General features: G+C 36.7%; 1 protein-coding gene across 1 annotated transcript; it reads left to right on the top strand.

The window, feature by feature from the left end:
- The first annotated feature begins 2,909 nt into the window (after positions 1–2,909).
- Positions 2,910–4,619, top strand: LOC137709737 (phospholipase A1-Ibeta2, chloroplastic-like). Its single transcript, XM_068448718.1, has one exon. The coding sequence runs from the start codon at positions 2,928–2,930 to the stop codon at positions 4,578–4,580; it is 1,653 nt and encodes a 550-aa protein (XP_068304819.1). The 5' UTR covers positions 2,910–2,927; the 3' UTR covers positions 4,581–4,619.
- The last annotated feature ends 16,897 nt before the right edge of the window (positions 4,620–21,516 follow it).

Raw genomic sequence — 21,516 nt, 5'->3', positions numbered from 1 at the left:
TTCCCAGTGGGTCACCCATCCGGGGATTGCTCTCGCAACGAACTCGCTTAATTTCGAAGTTCCTACGGAACCCGAAGCCAGCTCCCAAAATGCCTCGTGCTAGGTAGAGATGAGAATATACGTATAAGGCTTATAAGATCCTCACCCTTGGACAATGTGGGATGTCACAATATAATTATACACACTAGTTTAATTTCATAAATTTCTTCTTGTTTGATCATGTCCATCACCAAAGTACTTTTAAAAACTATGCAATCGTTCTGTTTATCTCTCCATTCATCTATTCATGTTTTGTATTGATAAATCACGCTATAAGAGAGAATGAACAAAAATGAAATTAAGAATTCCTTGCAACATATCATACACTTTTACACAACTCAGAAAAATTATATAAAGTATTCGCTATGTAAAAAAAAACAAAAAAAACTAATATTCCCTTGCTTATCCACCATATTAAAAATAATTAAAAAAAATAAAAAGCTAGATAGATATACTAAATAGTTAAACTAAACAATAGTACTCTGTTATACAAAGTATTTCTATTTAATTATATTATATTTTTGATGAGTTTGTAATTGTGAAGTAGGTGTTTATTTGGCATGTGTAGACACTTGATCTGCTTTAAGGATTTCTCAGGTAATATTTTCTCAATAAAGTTTGCTTTGAGACTCACGTTTGACATTTATTTGATCTTAAAGAAACTACATGATTATATTGTTTTCCTAATCATTTCTTTTAAAGATACTACATTTTTACACACGACGTCTTATGTATGGATGTGATTGTAGCGGTTAGATTGATGGTTTCATTTTAGGGTAAATTACATTTTACCACTTCAGATTTATTACAATCTCATATAACATCTTCAAAACATTTCACTTTCATACCTCATGTACTATTTTATTTCAATATAATATATCTGTTACATTTTTCATCCATTGATCTGTTAAGAGCTGAAGTGGCGGCCACATTTGTGCCACGTGGAAAAAAATAATTTTTTATTTATTTAAAATCTTATAATAATTTACCCTTAAAAAAAAACGCAAACTAAAACCCACCTCCCCGCAAACAAACCCAGAAACCTTTCCCCCCTCCCACCCACTCCCCCCCCCCCCCCCCGAGACCCACCTCCCTCCACTCTCTTCACCTCCCCTCCCATCCAAAAACCCACCCCACCTCTTCAAAGAAAATGCACCAGCAGCAGCGGCAGTGGGTCTTTTTCCGCTCCCTCTCTACCACGATCTCCTCTATACCAAGCCCTCCCTTTCTTCCACGATATCCTCTCCACCGATCCCTCCAGCTCCCACCTCCTCCTCCTCGTCGGCGACTGCGAAGGTTGCATCGCCCTCCTTGACCTCTGCCTGAAATCATGGTCTTCTAGTTGCTAGGTTTTAAAGCTTGAAGCTTGCAAATGGTGGGTTTTTTTATCTGATTTGTGCTCAAAATTTGGGGTTCTGGTTGTTAAATTTGTTCTTTCGAGGGTTCTGTGAACTGGGTAGAAGACATTGGATTTTGCCTGGAAATTTTGAATTAGGGTTTTCTGACATTTGATTTGGGATTGTATTTTTGTAATGTAATGGTAGCAGGGGAGGTGGGGGTGGGGTGGGTTTTTGGATGGGAGGGGGGGGTGAAGAGAGTGGAGTAGAGGGAGGTGGGTTGGGAGGGGGGAAGGCTTCTGGGTTTGTTTGCGCCGGGGGGGGGGGGGGGGGGGGGTGGTTGCGAGGAGGTGGGTTTTAGTTTTTTTGTTTTGTTTTTTTTTTTTAAGGGTAAATTATTCTAATATTTTAAATGAATAAAAAATTATTTTTTTGCACCTGCCACAAATATGATCGCCACATTAACTCTTAACGGATCAACGGATAGAAAATGTAACGGATGTATTATATTGAAATAAAATAGTATGTGAGGTATAAAAGTGAAATATTTTAAAGATGTTGTATGAGGTTGTAATGAACCTCAAACATAATGTGGTAACGTGTAATTTACCTTTCATTTAGTACCATCTTCTGTTTTCCGGCCTGCTCATGAGTCGTGTTTGTAAACTCCATAGTCCATACACCGTTCGGGCGTTAGCCATTAAAGGCATTTTGACGGTTTGAATAGTTTGGTTCTCCCTCCAGTTTCTCAAAGAAAGTCAACAGATAACAAAAAATAGTCCAGTCAACGAATTAAAGGGCAAAGCCATCAGATAACTTGAATGGTTTGAAGTCATGGGGCGAGGGATATTTCAGTCAATTGACTCCGAGTGCCCTAAAAAGAAAGAAAGATTTTCATAATACACTAGTATAAGCAATTATGATGTTTCATGTACAGTATTGTATTTGGTAAAAAAATATCATAATATCAATAAAATTTTTATAATACAAGTACATCGTAATTATGATATTTCGTGCCATAATAAAATATACAATATTAGCACATCTCTCGTATAAATTTTTTAGTGTAACTCGAACACAAGACAATATACCATAAATTATAATATAAATAAAGAAATATTAGGAAATATATCAAAAAAAATTCAACATATACCTTATTGTCCGCCACTTGTACTATAACATAATATACTACCTTATGTTCCGGATAAATTTCCGCTCAAAGTAGACGCCATTTGAGGCTGGACGCAGACTTTCATGAATGATTATGTGTTTTCATGTACACAAAAGCTCGAACCTACGTAATTTATATTTATTCAAATATCCAAGTTAAACAGAGAAAAGGTCAATAAATTTCTTCACAAGAAAGTCAGTGGGAAATCCAATAGATGGCATTTCCGTAAAAACAACGAACTCCATGGCGGGTTTATAAACTCACAGTTTATATAACGCAATCCCAGTTGGTTGTAAATTGACGGTCTCTCTCTCTCCTCTCTCTCCTCTCACTCCTCTCTCTCTCTCTCTCTCTCTAAAAACGTGTGCATCTTCTTCATAATGCTCGTCGGATCAACGCTCCCAGCTCACAACCTCAACCTGTTTCCGGCCAGAAGAGCCAGCTTCAGAAACTACACGTCAGCATTAAACCCGTCAACGAGAGCTCCATCCTCTTGTTCTTATTCAGCTGTCTCCATAAAACCCGGTTCAAACTCCACCGAGTTGACTCGGCTCCACCTCGCCAACCTCGACAAGCTCCTCCAAACCCCACCTCCGCCCCAAACCCAACTCGACTCACAACCCGATATCCAAATAGACAAAGACCCGAATGATAGTGGGTCGCTCGAAAACAAGAGAAGGAGGCTTATGGAAGGGCTCAATCTTTCTCAGTTGTGGACGCAAGTGAAAGGCGCCGCCGAAGACATGTCTCCGAGACACCTCAATCGCCTGCAGCGCCTCCTGTCCAAGACTGGAGAGTACTCTCCCAGAAATAATCTCAGCACCCGGTGGCGCGAGTATCACGGTTCAAACAACTGGGCCGGACTACTTGACCCGCTGGATGAGAATCTCCGGCGAGAGGTCGTCAGATACGGTGAGTTTATCCAGGCGGCTTATCATTCCTTTCATTCAAACCCGGCCATGTCGGCAGAGGAGGCTCAGGTGCCTCGCCAAGTGGCGCTTCCCGATAGGTCTTATAAGGTAACCAAGAGCCTTTACGCCACGTCATCAATCGGGTTGCCCGATTGGGTCGATGAAGCGAGGCCGGATCTCGGTTGGATGACCCAGCGGTCGAGCTGGGTTGGGTACGTGGCCGTTTGTGATGATAAGAGGGAGATCGCACGGATGGGCAGACGCGACATTGTCATTGCCCTCCGTGGAACCTCCACGTGTCTTGAATGGGCGGAGAATTTAAGGGCTCAGCTCATTCAGATGCCCTCGACCGAGGAAGGTGAGCAAAGGCAAGCAAGAGTGGAATGCGGATTTTTGAGCCTCTACAAAACACGCGGGGCTCACGTACCGAGCCTTGCCGAGTCGGTGGTTGAAGAGGTCAGGAGGCTGATGGAGCAATACAAAGGAGAGACATTAAGCATAACTGTGACAGGACACAGCCTTGGTGCTGCCTTAGCCTTGTTAGTAGGCGATGAGCTTAAAACATGCGCCGAGAACATGCCGTCGGTGGCGGTTTTCTCCTTTGGAGGCCCCCGCGTAGGTAACCGAGGATTCACAAAGCGAATGGACGACAAGAATGTGAAGGTATTGAGGATTGTCAACTCCCAAGATGTGATCACGAGGGTTCCGGGTATTTTCGTAGGCGAAGGAGTACTCGAGGAGAAGCTGAAGAACGCAAAGGCCGGAGGATTCATTGACATGATCGACAGGAACATGCCGTTGGCTTACTCACATGTTGGGACAGAACTACGGGTTGACACAAAAATGTCGCCTTACTTGAAGCCCAATGCAGATGTGGCTTGCTGCCATGATTTGGAGGCATATTTGCATTTGGTGGATGGGTTTTTGGCATCTAACTGTCCTTTTAGAGAAAATGCTAAGAGGAGTTTGGCGAGGTTGCTTCAAGATCAAGGATCTAATGTGAAAAAATTGTACATAAGCAAGGCAAATAATTTGACTAGTTTAAATCTTGAAAGAGAGTTTTCTCAAAAAAATCTTGAAAGAGAGGGACTGATGGCTACTTGTTTGCCTAGCCCATCTTAAATTGACACATAAATAAAACTTTGCACATATCTATGTACTTCTGGCCTAAATTCTCAAAATTATGCCTATGGTATCTTGTGCTTTTGTGTTGAATTCATTTTCCTTTGTTTTACCAAATTGTTTTCAAAAAAAATTTAAAGAAACTTTTTAAACGATATTAATGGGATTGTTCACCTTACAATCTTGGACAAATGACTCAATTATGTATACATTTTGTTTAGATTTCTTTACTTGAACTTGTTGCGAAAGCAAAGGTACATCAAGGGAAAACAATATTACAGCAAGGGCACAAAGCTACAAAGGATAACAAGACAAACTAATAACTAACAAACAGAAATAAAGATTCCAGTGGGATTAGGAAGTAAATTAACCTATCTCTTATCAAGGGGATGACAGCTTAATCTGCGCCAATCAAGTCCACCTTTAACTGCCCAGAAGATTAAAGTATAAACCAGCACTAAATGGGCAGTCGGAACTTGATCGGTCGAGAGGATAGACTTGGGTATGACTATTCACTATAGTAAATGGATGCCAACTTCCTTATTTTTTCCAAATTGAAGGTTACTCATGAAGAAAAATTGTCCCATTTAATCTTATCATTTTTGTGGGGTTTAATAGAAATATATATATTTTTTTTCATAAGCAGCCTTCAACTTGGAAAAAAATAAAGTTGTTCAACTTGGAAAAAAATAAAGTTGTCATGCACCTTTCTTTTAAAATGTCTTCATATATATAATAAATAGTCTTATCCAAGCTAATCACATCTAACAAGCAATACCTCAAAGTAGAGATAATTGTGCCCCACTCAAACGGAAAAAATTTCCTACAACTGAAATGTGGGATGGTTGTTCTACCATAATACTCATCAAGTTGTTGGAGTTTGAGACCCTTTTGTCCCACATTGGTCAATAGTATTTTTTTCACAAGCCTTTATATAGGCTTATTCCCTTTTCTTATAATTAGAACTTGGACCATTTGGAAATGGATTGAAGGCTTGGGCCTTATGGTTGTGTGGATTAGGCTTGAATATAATATAGCCTAAATACAATTAATATTAATTAATCATATTCATTAATTTTAATTTTCGGATTAAGTTTTTTAATTAATTTATTAATTAAAAAACGTTTTGATTAAAAGACACATCTATTAGAAAGAGTTGTGTACTTTCAAATACACTGAATAGGTATTTGAAAGGGTGTGAAACAGCCTATATATCTGCAATCACAGTATCCAAGTGAGAATCATCTTTTCTTCCTCCTTATCTTCCGTACAAAATTTCCAGAGAGTAAACACACAAAGCAATTCGCTAGAGTTCTATAATCCAGTGCGGGTTGTAGAATTAGGTAGTTATATCCTGGTCGAGCAGACGTTGTAGAACCAAAAGCACAAGAATGGGACGAAAATATTGTTCGAAGGACGTTGCTTTTACGCTAGCCTCTACCTTCTGTGATCAAGTTAGTATCATTGATATTTTTATATTAGTTTATGTATTTATTGTATAATTTCATTCTGCACATCAAGTATATTTGGTAAATAAAATATTAGAATTTCAAGTTCTGTTTATTTCTGTTATTTTTGTTTATTTCTGAATTGTTCTCCAACACAAGTACCTAATGAGTGTTGTAGAAACAATTGTAGGATCCCTCATGAAGTAAAACCTTTATGTAAAAGAATTATATATGTAGGTCTCAGGATTGGGAGACCACTTTGAACTGTAAAGATTGCATTTAGTTATCAAGTATTTGTTGAAAAAATGTTAAATTTCCCTTGAAGGTATCAACAACAATATCTTAAACTACCATGTACTCACCAACTAGCTAGTACTACAATCTAGAGGTATCCTTCTTCATTTATAAGTGAGAGGTCTCAAATTCATTCACATGAATCACGAGGACGTATAATATTTATTGAGTTTGATATCTTATTATGATTGAACTATTATGTGGCTTAACTCAATGTAGCATTGTAACTGTTGGATCACATATAGCCGCTTAGTTGCTATCAATTTTGAGAAAACTAAAAGAAAAAGAATAATTGAAAGTTTAACCTAGCGGATGGCGTATTGATATCTAGACATTTAGATGTGTAATTAGGATTGTGTGAGAGACAATAAAAAACAATATGTTAACCCGTAATCCATTTGTATTCATGACACTATTTAGTTTCCTTCAATATTTGAAAAACAAAAACGTATTGATTTAATTATATATGTTTATTTAGCAAAATGATATTTGAATAGCAAGCATATAACTAGATACAAATATAAAACAATGCATATGAAAGTAAGTACAATCAAAATTTTTACATCACAGAGGACTAAGTCGAGACATTTAACAACTCGAGTATCATCCCCAATGACCAGTGGACACCCCACTCTTCGTTCACTGTCGACTACAACCTGAAAGAATGAGAGTGAAACTTCACTCATGGTAGCCGGTTAAGGGTTGATTCTTCTCTTCAAATAATAGTAAAAGCCATTGACGCTATTTTAATTAAATTAAAACGCATAGCTTCATTTTATGCCTAGGTCTTGTTATACTTTACATTACCCTTTCTGTGATTGGGTTCTATTGGTCCTGATGATATTAATTACGCTGTTACTTATCGTTATAGAGTTTGTTATTTTGATTGACCTGACACCCAAGTAAGCCTTCTCTTCACATTAGAAATTGAAAGAAAAGTTTAAAAATGTTTACATTCAAGAGGCTTTTGCTAGTCATTGGCAAATTTGAATAACAATCTCAATACTTTGTTAGAAATCCCTATTAGTTTTGAGCTTTGAATCGGTTGAGTATGATTGTTACCTCTGCAGGGAGCATTAGTAGAGGCTTGAGAAATGTCACCTGAGCATGCCCCTCTACATAAGTCAACTAAATATTCGGCTTATGTGTTAAACAACGGTAAAATGAAGACAGTACTTATTTTATTGTTCAAACCCACGTAAGATAAGGAACCAAATGCACATGATGAGAGAGTTATTTCTTCTTTTTTTTCCAAAAGATAGACTTTAATTATTAGATTATAATTGAAATGTTTGCATCTGCAGTTAAAATATTAAACTGAAATTCCAGGCCAATACAATCCCAACTATACGACCCTCCATTTTTCTAAATGAAAGTCGCAACAAAATGTGCCGTTCGATTGCCTTCATGAGGTTGGACTACTCCCCATGTTATCAATTGGTTTAATGTTGGAACCTAAACTTTTTTCTTGGTTTCACAACATGTTGTTTCGCATGTAAAGCACAACGGGCACACGTACACCACATCACCTGATTTGTGTTGTCCACGTGCTAGACTTGAAAATTTGGCACACGTGAGGCAGCGTTTTGAGAGTACTAATCCCACATCGGGTACTGCACATAAGCTTATAAAAGATTATGATACTTTTCATATTATCAATTGATTTTATGATAGAATTTCAACTTTCTTTTAATTAGCAACAATAAATTTGACAAAGTCAATGCACATATATTAATTAATGTCACAAAATGAACATTAAGGGATTTGACATTAATATCACCCGCTCATTCTTTCCATCTTGCGCGTGCACATACACACACATATGATGCTCATTTTCTCCTAAACACTTTTAGATCGAAATCACTTAGAATGACTGAAACTATATTAATACAAAAATGGTCATCGTGCGCGCACACACATATGAAACTATATTTTTTATTTTAAATATAGAAATTTTAGAGTGCATTAATTATATTTTGACCTAATTGGATAAAAATGATCATTGTGGTGATAAGATAGTTGGAAGATAGCCCCTGATAAATAAATAAAAAAATCAAATTTCAACCCTTGTAAAGTCCATTAGGAAATAAGCTCAAAATCAAAATTTTTGTAATATCTCTGTTAGTATGTGACTCAAGGCTTCTCCATAACGCGCTTATTTAGTAACGATGGCACTAAAGAATTAAGTTTTTATATATAGGAATTGATATTGACACTCCAAAAATCTCATTCTACACTCTAAATTTTCAATATTTGGAAAGAAAAATACGCTTGTGAGGAGTGTAGAATGAGATTTTTGGAGTGCCAATAACACTTCTCTCATATATTTCAAATTTATTTGACCAAAGTCTCTGTAATAAATAACAAAAACATAGAAGGAGAGGGTGGTGGCGGCGCCATGGCAGACCCTGCAAGGTAGCAGGACGTGAAGAAGATGGTTGCTCCTTGCTCGCTCGGAAATTTTTTTTTTTTTTTTTTTTTTTTTTTTTAATGTTTTGATTTTATTTAAATAGAAAAAATTAAAAATGAAAAATAAGAAGTAATAGGGTAGAAAATGTGAACAACAATCAAGTTGATTCTAAGCTATGGTGTGCTGCTTCGCTGGCATTGGCAACAGACTTGGCTCAGTGTGAGGCCATGGCTAATGATAACGAAGAAATATATAACAGATTTTTTTTTTTTTTTTTTTTTTTTTTTTGGGGTTTAAATTCTTAACGATTTCACCACTTGTCTTCTTCACCCAACAATTTTACCTTAATTTTGCCCAACCTAAGCCAATTCCACTCGAACTTTGTGGACTGCAAATTGTTAGGTGAAGAAGATCACAAGTTACATTCAAGCAGTGGCTAAGTCAAAATGAAGTCATTGGTTGCCCTTGACTGCTATCATATTTGTCTTTCTTTTCTCTTTTCTTATGTACGACTTTATTGTGCGCACCATGTGCTCGATTAAATACCTTAGTTGACAAGTCTTAGCAATCTTCAATATTACTCTACAGTATCCTGTATTCACCATCAACTAGCTCGACATATGTTAGCAAGAATTGGCGGGTGCCTACAGCTAGATGCTCGACGAATGACCTAGTTAAGCTTTTTTAGTTGATATACTAATCCCATAATTTAAAAATTCTGATTCCACGACTGCATTCGAGAGTTTTTTCTCAGTAACTACTTTGTCCATCATAACCCCAAAGGGCTGCAAGTACTAGCGCATCATTACAGCAAGGAAATATTTATCTTTCGCTCTTCGTATCAAGGAGAAAATTGTAAAAGACCACATATCACGTGATACAGAACAGAATGAAATCGAACAGTTTCTCGCTTCTTCGTAAACGATTATCTGGCCAAGCTACTCTTTGCTTGTATCTCATAAGATCGAATCATGGCCTGTCCCCGTTCTCCACATGTAATGCTAGAGTATATGTGTCATCTAAGAGCTCAGGTTGCAGAACAACTGAACCAACCATGCCTTTTCGCTCTTTAAAAACGGTGCAAAGGGGCTTGGGGAAAATCGAGGAAGAGTTTCTCAGGACGTTAACGATTACATCCTTGGAAATGTACCATGTCGAGAAGATAGAATTTGATCATTCTGCAGCTTCCTACAGAATATTGGGTCAAAGGAATAAAACCATTTGAGGAAAAATATTACGAATGACTATTGTTTTTCTAATAAACACTTATTTAAGTTGCCAAATTGCCACCACTACAGAAATGGCACAATACGATCATACAACTTGGCCTGCACAATGTACAAGTGTAATATATACGATGCAATCCAACTGAGCGTTTGGTAACCGATACATTTCCAAGGATTTGACTCTCAAAGAGTTGAAGAACCATCTAAGGAATGCTAGTTGGAATGAACTATGTAGTTACTCCTTTCCTTCCAATTGGCGTACACCCCAATGAAGGAGATTAACTTAAACACCAACCAATGAAGCAGCTTAAGCCCCAAGAAGTGAAACAAATTTGTGCCAAAAGAGAAGAAACATAACAAATTAATGATCTGGAAATCAAGTGAAACAATTACAGTACTTGTCCGTTTTGTGTCTATCTCGATATATCTATTAGCAAAATTACAGAATTATTGGAATCAGATTCTGTTTGGACCCAAAATTACACCATCGGCTCGTGCAATCAAGGCCGTTGAGTAAGCATGATTCTAGACCGTCGGATAAGAAAGTTAAGATAATTTTGTTTTGAGATAATGTTATGGTTTTTAATTATAATAATTATCTTTTAATAAGTTATCTCAAATTTTCTTATACAAAATAAATGGGATAAAAATCATAGTCCCAATGTAGAAGCAAGTAGAACAGTCCGATTTAATTTGGATTTGTTAGCAGTGTACCATGTGGATTAGAGCGACTTGGCTTAGGATCTTATCACATGGCATAGCATGGATCTGCAAATTTTGGATAATGGTGAATAGAAAGCCTAAGTAGGTTAGGTTGATTGACAAGTAGTCAAAAATGAATTTTAAATGGTTTGAAATTCATTAAATGGGATCAGGATGTATGGATGAGTGATAGAATTATGACAAGAAAAGAAAGCCTAGCTAGGCTAGGTTTTTAATTACGATGGGATAAGTCAAGATGGGCTTTTATCTTGTTTGGAAAGCCAACCATTTGGATGAAAGGTTTCAGACTTTAGAGGAACATGGAAATAGTGACGTGATGCAGCAGGAGGTTTACCATGCATGAAGAGATAAAAGATTATGATGGTGGGACCGAATATCCTTGGCAGGATGCTAAGAGTTTTAGTTAGATGACAACACTTGCAAGACTTGGAGATAAAATCATAGTATATCAAGTTGCTGCAAATGAACACGTGGCTTCAGTTTGCGTGAGATGGTATGACTAAAGCATGGGCTTTGGCCTGCGTAATGTAAATTTCTTTATAAGTTTGAAAACGATTAGATTCTGTAACAAGTATCCAACAAGTGTCAGCCGCCAAAGCCAGTATATCAGTACTATAAATAAAAGGCAACGTGCATCACTCAGGAGACCTCCAATTCAACACACAACTGCCCTGCGCAAAACCTCTTAAACATCTTGAGATTTTTTTTATTTTCTTTTTTCCGCCGACACATCTTCAGTTTGGATAAACAGCACTATTGCCGTAGAATCATCCGTTCCCGAAGCACCTTCAGTTTGGATAAACAGCACTGCGTCGAGGCCGACTGGTTATCTATCCAAGTCTCGGTCGAGAAGGATTTTCAAATCCTTATTGGCAGAGGTCATCTCATTAGCTTTCTCGGCGAAGTGAGGTGTTACCAGGTTACTACATTCGGCACCCTGAGAGCCGAATTTGATATTGAACTTTGTAGAACTAGCAACCTTGTCTTCAGGCTCAAGAATCCAAAGGCCGAGATTTGTTCCTTCCTCGGCTGCAGTCGCAAGATAAAGAAGTCAGCAACGCGCTCAACGCAACATCAACAAATTTTACTCCTCGGCTGAGCTCGGCCGACGAGTTGGCACCCCCCGCATTCAACCGAATGACGTAGTTAGCTTATTAGTTACTCGGCCTGCGCGCCACGTAGACTTTGTAATTTTTAGGGTCAACAGATTCCCAATCACAGTGCCCCCTGAAACAATAAACAGATTAAGGAAGATGGCTAGCTCAACTCCAACGGCATGAACTGCAACTGAATATATATAAAAGAACTAAATTCACAACGACGTCCCTTGTTTCTTTGTAGGTTCAAATCAATTGTTTCTTCAATTGAAACGCATGACTGAGAGCTACTACAGCTTGCACTTGGGTTTCTAGACGAAGTTTCATACCGTTGATACCAAATGACCTTGTTATTCCCATTGTTGGAGTTTGGTAGTGGTGGATGACATAGAGCTGGTTTTCCGTCTGCCTTCCTCGTCAACATACCACGCATCCGCTGAACAACCTCATGTAACTGCTCTGGTGAAACTTCAAACTTCTGCCACCAAACTTTTTCATTCATCTGCAGTACTCCGGTAGATGGTGTCTGTACTACGAGAATTTCAGCCACAATAGCCACTGAACCAGCTGCAATGCAATGAGGTTTGAACTCCAAGCACAATGTGGTTTGCAGACACTCAATCAAACTCTTAGCCAAAATACCAAGGTCTCCATAGCTACTACAATTCAATCTCTTTAGAGCCGAAGCAAGTGGATCATATGGACCAATTGTTTGCAACACAAGTCACTCTCCAAGCAAGATCAAATCCCTTTGCTTCCGGAAAAATTCTGTGTGTCTAATACTACCACTACTACTCTTTTGACCCAATTTAAATTTTTCCCCAATCTCATACCCCACGAAAACAATGTCATCCAAAAACCTAACTTCTTCGACTAATTTGCACGCAAGAAGCATGCTTGAAGTTGCAACAATCTTCCAATCGTTCTTGCCATGAGATTGCTGCACGTAGAATTGGTGGCATAACATAATCGCGGTCGAAATATACCTACCGACTTTCAATTTCGTCCGCAGCTACCTCAGAAACAAGCACTAAGATCTCCGCAACTCCGATTCTTTCATCCGGCTAATCCCGTCCCTCCGAGATGGGGTTTCCGTTTCTATCTCCTCTTTTGTGAAATACTACTTTCCAATTGCACTCATTGTTCAAAGGCTCAAGCTTTTGAGAAACCTTAATCGCGTACTCGTTAATCCTTTTTTGTTACTTCGCTCCCACGCAATTCTCTTTTGCCAAAAAAAAAAAAAAAAAAAAAAAAAAGAGCAACCCAAAATCGAAGGAAGCAATTCCCTCGCTCCTAGTATCCCAGATTTTCCCTCACTTTCCCGGAAGCAAACAGAGAAACCCTAACCCCTAAGTTCTTTCTACTTCGCCTGCACCAAGAGGAGAAATTACAGATCATTCAATGTGAGGAGAGATTTAAGTGATACCGGAATACGGTCTGGTAAACCAAGTTTTATTTTATAAGTGGTTGGAAATATTAAAAAAAATCACTTGTATTATGAAACTTGGTGCACCGGCCGCGTTCCTAATAGACTGAAAAATTTCTCCAACTCTAGTAACTAAAATTAAGGATATTTGATCAAAGATCAATAAATCTTCACCAATTAGCCATATATCAATGACCAATTTTATTTTTGGACATAATCAATGAAATATTTATAATAATTATGCATAGGTCAATTAAGCATGTCACATGAGTTTAAGCTAGTTATAAAATAACTATTACACCCTTCTCTCTTCACTTTATTTCATTTCTCATCTCCTCCACTCTCTCTTCATTATTTACTTCATTCTCTCCCAATTTTCTATCATGTCTCTCTCTTCCATTCTTTCTCTTCACTCTCTCATTTTTATCTCTCCTCCCCCTGCCTCTTTATCTTTCTCTCTCCTTTGTCAAACACGAATAAATAGTTCGATTAATCCCAGTGCTCTCAAACTTTCCCAATACCAAACACAATGTTGAGAGAAAAAAAGGGAATGCCAAAGAAAGTGCAACTATTAGCAGCAAAAATAAAACACAAGAAAAAAAAAAAAGATGTAATAGATATCCAACAAACCTCCAAAGGCTTTGGACGTAGAGATTCTCTTAAGGTTATTATCCATCAAAACCCTCTTGAATTAAAGGTGTGTTTGTAAAGAGTTTTCGGTCTGCAATCCAAAATTAGGAAACGGAAACATCGTGTGTTTGAATCTAAATGTAAAAGGAGTCGTGCAAAGTGTGAAGCATAGGAGACGGAAAAAACAGAACCAGGAAACAGACACTGCAACACAATGTCTGAATCAAAATGTGAAAAAAAATTATAAAAAAAAAAAAAGAAAAAAAGAAAAAGGAACTAGGAAACGGGCATTGTGTTGTAGTGTCTGAATCCAAATGTAAAAAACAATATAAAAAACAGAACCAGGAAACGGACACTGCATTATAATGTCTGAATCTAAATGTAAATATAATGTAAAAAACTGAACCAAGAAATGGACACTGCATTACATTGTCTGAATCCAAATGTAAAAATAAGGGGCTGCGTGAGGTGTGAAGAACAAGAGGCATGTGAGTGATAGGAAAAAAAAAAAAACAAACAAAACAAAACAAAACAAAACCAGAAAACAGACAATGCAATGCATCGTCTGAATCCAACAAAATAAGAATAAGAAAATAGACACTGCAACTTCCAAAATATGAAAACTTGAGAAAGGGAGTATCATTTAAAGTGGATGTCAGCTGTAATGGCATATTTTGTAATTTTTTAGTGTCTTAAATGCATTTAAGTATCACTTTACATGATTGACTTATTTATAATTAGCATATATGATTGATTTATTGTTAATATTGTAACTTTTTATTGATTTTATACAAAAATACCCAACTAAAATTATTACCACATTACTAGCTCGCTTACTAATCTGTAATCAGATTGGGAAGAATTGAGTTGAGGAGTTAACAGAATTTGATTTCATTTAAATTTGTTTACTAAACTATCTAGAATAAGAGCAAAAATGATATTGGATCCATATAAGTTGTTTACTAATTTAATTGAATCGAAACTAAAACTAGTTTGATTACTAAATTACCCTTATTAAATAAATTATTTTTCTTGCTAATTTATAAAATTAATTTTATATAATAAAATTTATCTATAAAAAAAAGTTTTATCGTTATTTCCATAGCCACTATTTCCACGCCTCCCCTTTCATCCTCACTTTTTTGTTCCCCACCCTTTTATCCACAGAGCCACATTCCATAGCTCGACAAGTCCTAGTCCAACGCCGAGCAGACTTGTTGCTGAATGGGGTCTCAATCCCAAGGCACTTTGCGAGGAGGAGCGCAGGCATCAGATTCCACGCTGAAAATCCATAAGTAGAAATCGTCGGGGTGGCATGGATAGGTGTGTGGATAGATTTGGGTTGTTTAGGTGTCGTTCTTAGAGGTGCAAGTCTAGGTTCTGATTTGTTGGATGGCGTTGTCATGAGCATTTGGAGGTGATGCTATTAGGGGTTGTGAAAGAAGGGATTTTGGGGTGGATTGGTGGTGTCACAGGTGCGTCTTGGAAGGGTGAAATTTGGCTAAAGGTGGAACGGTGTTATTGGTGCAAGTTGTTGTGAGTATATATTTATATATTAGTTAAAGTGTAAATAGTAATTTGTTATTCTACATTGATGAATTGCATGTCATACCAATTGTAACTCCTATATATACTTCACTTTGAAGATTAATGAATACACTGGAAATTTCCAAATATTGTCATATATATATTTTTGGTATTTTACCATGTTTAATTCAACTTGGTATCAGAGCAGTTCACTCTTGGTGGCCTATGTTCTTTAATTTTGTGCCCACTTTTCTCACTATTGTGCCAAAAAAAAAAAAAACAATGCTATGCTACAATACCAAGAATAGTACCATGCAATGTCGTGAACAGTGCAGTGTTGGAACGGTGATTCTACTACAGTGTTCCAGTAAATTGTCGTAATTCTACTGCGTATCTTTTGTGCCTTTATTGTTCGTGTTTTAGCTAAATGGCTCAATATAACCATAGTGTTGTTATGCATTTTAGTGAAACAAATATATGGATAATTGATATTAGGGCCATTGATCATGTAATTGGTGACCCTAGAGTGTTTGGTGAGTTACGTGACTATGTTCGTGATCCTTATATTACTAGTGCAAATAGAGCATCTTCCCCTGTGAAGGGTGAACATACTATCTCTCTCACTTCGACCTTATCACTGGTCTATGCTTTCTTATTCGTAATGTTAAGTGCAATTTTTTATCGGTAGGAAAACTACTTAATACCTTATATTGTTTTGGTCACTTATATCCCATGTATTGTTATTTTCTAGACATTCAAACTTAAAAGATAATTGGTCGTGGTAAAAGAATTGGGGGTTTGTACATCTTGACTATGGAAGACATTGTTGCTTCAGGTTCAAATAATCATCAAGTTCTAAGTGCTAAAGTGGATGACAAACATCAAATTTGGTTGTGGCATCGACGTTTGGGACATCCATCATTTAGTTATATGAAGAATCTATTTTTTCTTTGTTTCACACTTGTAGTGATTCAGAGTTCAAGTGTGAAACATCTGTCATGGCTAAGAGTCCTTGTGCTTCCTTTCCCATAAGTGATTCTAAAGCTACTTTGCCATTTGATTTGATATATTCTGATGTTTGGGGTCCATTGAAGGTTACTTCTAATGGATTTCATTGGTTTTTTACTTTTATTGATGACTGTACTCGATTAACTTGGGTGTTCTTGTTGAAGAATAAGAGTGATGTCCCTTTACTTCTTCAAGAATTTTGTGCAATGGTGTCTACTTAGTTTCAAACCAAAGTTAAGGTCTTCAGGTCTGATAATGAAGAAGAATATGTGAATCACACTTTAGCATGCTTTTTTCATGATCATGGTATTATTCACCGGACGACCACTCTGTTTACACCCCAACAAAATGGTGAGTCCGAATGGAAGAATCATCAAATAATGGAGGTTGCTCGCTCATTCATGTTGGATAAATATGTTCCTAATTATTTGTGGGATCATGTTGTTTTGGTTGTTACGTACTTGATAAATTGTGTCCCAAGTCGGGTTCTTGATTTTCAGACACCTTTAGATGTGCTACAAAAACATGTTTCTCCTATTTTTGTATCCAAACTTCCTCCGAAGGTGTCTAGGTTTGTGGTGTATATGCATGTCTACTCTCATCAACAGAGTAAACTTGATGCATGTGTTCTTCGATGTGTATCTATTGGATATGCTAACAATAAAAAGGCTATAAGTGTTATCATCTTCCGACTCATAAAACTTATATTACCATGGATGTCACCTTTCACAAAGAAGTTCCACATTTTGTGAAGCCCTCTTCTGACTACCCACTTCAAGGGAGAGAGGGAGTGAAGTGCAGATTCAAAGAGATGGTATGGATGATGTGTTACAAGCAGAGCTGGGGACGAAACCTGCTATGTTGCGTGATACTAACCAGTTGAATATAAATGGTGATCTGTAAACTGTCATTCCCGAGACTATTTGTACTGACGGCCCATCGGATGTGCCCAATGAGTTGTTTGTTATTGGTATGTCTGTCGAATTGCATTTTGGTGACCAGTTACCTACTGCTGGTATGACTAACAAGTTGCTTGTTAATGATTCATCTAGTGATGATTCTTCTAATGGTTTGGTACAAGATGGTGACACACATGAGGTAAATTCTGATGATTCTTCTACTTATCAGTTGCCTCCACGAGTTAATCGTGGAAAACCTAAAGTACAATACGAGCCTAATGTGCATGCTCAAGCCAAGTATCATATCAATAACTATGTGTCTAGTCATTGTTTGTCCAAACCATATGCATCTTACATATGTCAGCTATCTAGTGTATCGGTTCCAACAAAATTGCAAAATGCTTTGTTTGACCCTAAGTGGGTTAATGCCATGAATGTTGAGATGAAAGCTTTGGAAATGAATTCCACTTAGGATTTGGTTCCATTGCCAAATAGGAAGTAAGTTGTTGGATATAGATGGGTGCTCACTATTAAGCATAAAGCAGATGGTTCTATTGACAGGTACAAAGCCATATTAGTTGCTAACTGTTATACTCAAACCTATGGTGTGAACTATTAGGAGAGTTTTCTCTTGTTGCCAAACTTAACACTATGCTTTGCTCTTCTGTCCTTAGCACTAAACCAAGATTGGCCCCTACTGTAGTTTGATGTTAAGAAGGATTTTCTTCATGGTGATCTTAAGGAGGAAGTTTATATGGATCTCCCACCTGGTATCGGTATATTTCCTGAAAAAGGTGTTGTGTGCTAATTGCGAAAGGTTTTGTATGGTTTGAAACAATCTCCTAGAGCGTGGTTTGGGAGATTTACAAGTTCAATGAAGATGTTTGGGTATTTTCAGAGTCATTCAGATCATCCTTTGTTTAGCGACTAAATGGTAAGCTAACTGCATTGATTATATATGTTGATGACATGATAGTGACTGGTGATGAGTAGGAGGAGGTACAACGCCTTCAAAAGTACCTAGCTACTGAATTTGAGATGAAAAATTGGGTGAATTGAAGTATTTTCTTGAAATCAAGGTTGCACGACCCAAGCATGGTATTTTTTTGTCTCAACGGAAATATGTTCTTGATTTATTAGCCGAAACAGGTATGTTAGATTGCAAACTTGTTGATACTCCGATTGAGTAGAATTATCGTCTGGGTTTATTTCTGGATCAAGTTCCTACTCATAAGGAACGGTATCAGAGGCTTGTGGGGAGATTAATTTATTTGTCTCACACTCGCCTTAACATTTCTTATGTAGTTAGTGTGGAAAGTCAGTGTCATGCCCCGAACCCGGGTCGGTAATAAAAACTCAAACCTGAATCCGAAACGTGAGTTAAAAGCTAAATAAATAAAAGGGAAATTGACATGGGTTGGAAAATGAACTCCTCTTATAACTCCAAAACCTTACAGGGTGTACAAAAGTAATACATTAAAAATCCTTAAACTTCTCCTCAATCACAACTTTAACTCTTCCAACACTTGTCTTGCCAAATAACTCATCTGTAAAATAATAGGTGATGGGTGAGCAACAATCACCATCACTTAGTGAGTACAATATATAATATGCCAGTCAAGCTTGCCATTTTAATCACACTATAAAATAGGATAATAATATCAAAGCTTTAGCCACATAATTCCATATCACATCATCCCTTTACGTGTCCATTATATCCTTCATAAATTGTAACTCACCACGTGACTCCAAATGGCCATCTGCCCTAATGTCCCCGTGTGCAGTTTACATTTATTCCTCAGATTAATGCAACACCAAAGTTCTCATGCTCCATGAACAATTCCCAAACAATTCACTGATCAAATATATAATAACTCTAAAAGTACTTTACAAAATCCAACATACTTGACTTGAAATAGATAGGTATTTGTAAATAGATCAAAACCCACGATAGCTCGTGCTTTTCATTTATTAGAAAATAAGAATATTTTGAAACACATTACATAAACCACTTACCTCGATAATCAGAGCTTTGGCAAGACAACCCAACTAAAATCTCCACAAACCTCAAACCCTAGCTCGCTATCTCTCTCTATACATATATAATATATATACCCATACACGTACATACATATATATACATAGATATATGCTATATATACATCAGCTTTACGTAATGCATGCATTGCATGCTTTTGTGGTTTCAAAAGAATGGAGCCTTTGCTCCTATTTATAGGGAAATATAATGGCTCCAAGACTTGAGGTCCAAGGAAAATTTACAATAAAATATATAAAGTCCTATCCGTAAACTCCTACGTGTGTATGAAGGTGATACTTTCCTTGCGACACCAAATGTAGCATCAAGATCTTAGTCACTATTTATGCAAGGTGTCAATTGCATGTGTGCAAAGGATGACACGTCCAAGTAAATAGCCTTGAAAAATCAGCACACTAGAGTGCTTACTAATCACCCATTTCTCTCTCCCAAGATAATTAAGACTAGTACTGATAGGAGCTAGGCACGTGGTAAATAATAATAGAAAATACTTATTTTTAAAATATGGGGTCTTACAGTCAGTTTATGCACTCACCTAGTGAAACTCATATGGATGCAATAATCCGTATTTTAATATTTTGAGGTACTTGAAGATGGCTCCTAGTAAAGACTTGGTTTTCTCCAAAAATAGTCATTTGAATTTAGAAGGGTATACAAATGTAGATTGGGCAGGTTCTATCACTGACCAACGATCTACATCTGGATACTTTACTTTTGTGGGTGGTAATCTAGTTACTTGGAGAAGCAAGAAACAAAAACTGGTGGCTAGGTCAAGTGCTGAAGCTGAGTTTTGTGATATGTCTCATGGTGTATGTGAGTTGTTGTGGTTAAAATTTTTTTTGAGAGATCTTGGATTTAAACCCAAGGGTGCTATGAAACTCCATTGTGATAACAAGGCTACTATTGAGATTGCTCATAATCCAGTGCAACATGATCAAACAAAACATGTGGAGATTGATCGACATTTCATCAAGGAAAAATTAGATGTTGGAATTATTAATTTTCTATTTGTAGGATCTCAAGATCAACTCGCTAATGTGCTTACTAAGGTTGTATCTAATATTGAGTTTTCCAACTCACTTGACAAGTTGGGCATACATGACATTTTTGCCCCAACTTGGGAGGGAGTGCTACCAGTTATATATTTATATATTAATTAAAGTGTAAATAGTAGTCCCACATTGACTAAGTGCATATGTAATATCAATTGTAACACCTATATAAACTCCACTTTAGAGATTAATTAATGAATACACAAGAAATTCCCAAATATTGTCTCATATATATTTTTGGTATTTTACCATGTTTAATTCAACTCAAGTGGCACTTTACCATAATGGTGGAAATGTATTGTGTCATTGCATAACGGAGTGGGTTGAAACCCCATCAGTGACTAATCTAACATTTAACTTACTAACGCTATCACTCGACTAAAAAAAAAATTAATAATAATAATAATAATTTAGGTAGAAACTGATTACTAATTGTTAGTAAATACTGAAATGGCTTTGAATGTGTGCCTTTCCTCCGTTTTTATTTCGGTTTTGTAAACATGCCATAAAAGGAGTGGGATATGCTGGACTTTTTCTTCAGTCACTGTAGCATAATGGGCTATGTACTACAAAACACACTTAAAAGCCTAATTCAATATGGAAAGATTGAATTGAAATGGATAAGCTACCATTTAATGTATGCTCAATAATAAAATAAAAAAAATTATGGTCACTTTAGAGGTTGTCCATTCCAATTCTTTCCATGTCTAAACCTCTACTAAAATAAGTCACAATAAAAAATTCATGGTCACCTAAAGTATCCATTCAATTCAATCTTCTAAACTAAACGAGGTCAAAAAATAAACAAACAAGAAAGATTTTCTTCGCTTTCTTAAAAAAATTAGAGCTAAAATTTAAAATATTGAGTCATCAAAAAATTATAGCACACCTAAGGGGTAGTGATTTATCCTTTGAAAATAAATAAATAAATAAAGGTTATGCACACTCTTTTCTGCACTATATCATTTTAACTTTTGTTTCTCTTTTGGTTTGTTTGATTCAATGGTTGAAAAAAGAGAAGTGTGAATGAAGTGAAAAACAATGTGCATAAATCATTTAACACATCTTTAAGCCCACCTAAGCACACATGAACTTAGTCAATCATTTTTTATAGGAAAAAAAATGCAATTCTACCTGTAA

The sequence above is a fragment of the Pyrus communis genome, chromosome 12 (genome assembly GCF_963583255.1).
Source record: "Pyrus communis chromosome 12, drPyrComm1.1, whole genome shotgun sequence".
In the NCBI taxonomy this organism is placed as follows: Eukaryota; Viridiplantae; Streptophyta; class Magnoliopsida; order Rosales; family Rosaceae; genus Pyrus; species Pyrus communis.
Note: the sequence above shows the minus strand (reverse complement) of the source record. Positions and strands in the feature narration are given on the sequence as shown.

Excerpts from the sequence above, each read along its gene's own strand:
- LOC137709737 (XM_068448718.1), top strand. The coding sequence starts at position 2,928 with ATGCTCGTCGGATCAACGCTCCCAGCTCACAACCTCAACCTGTTTCCG.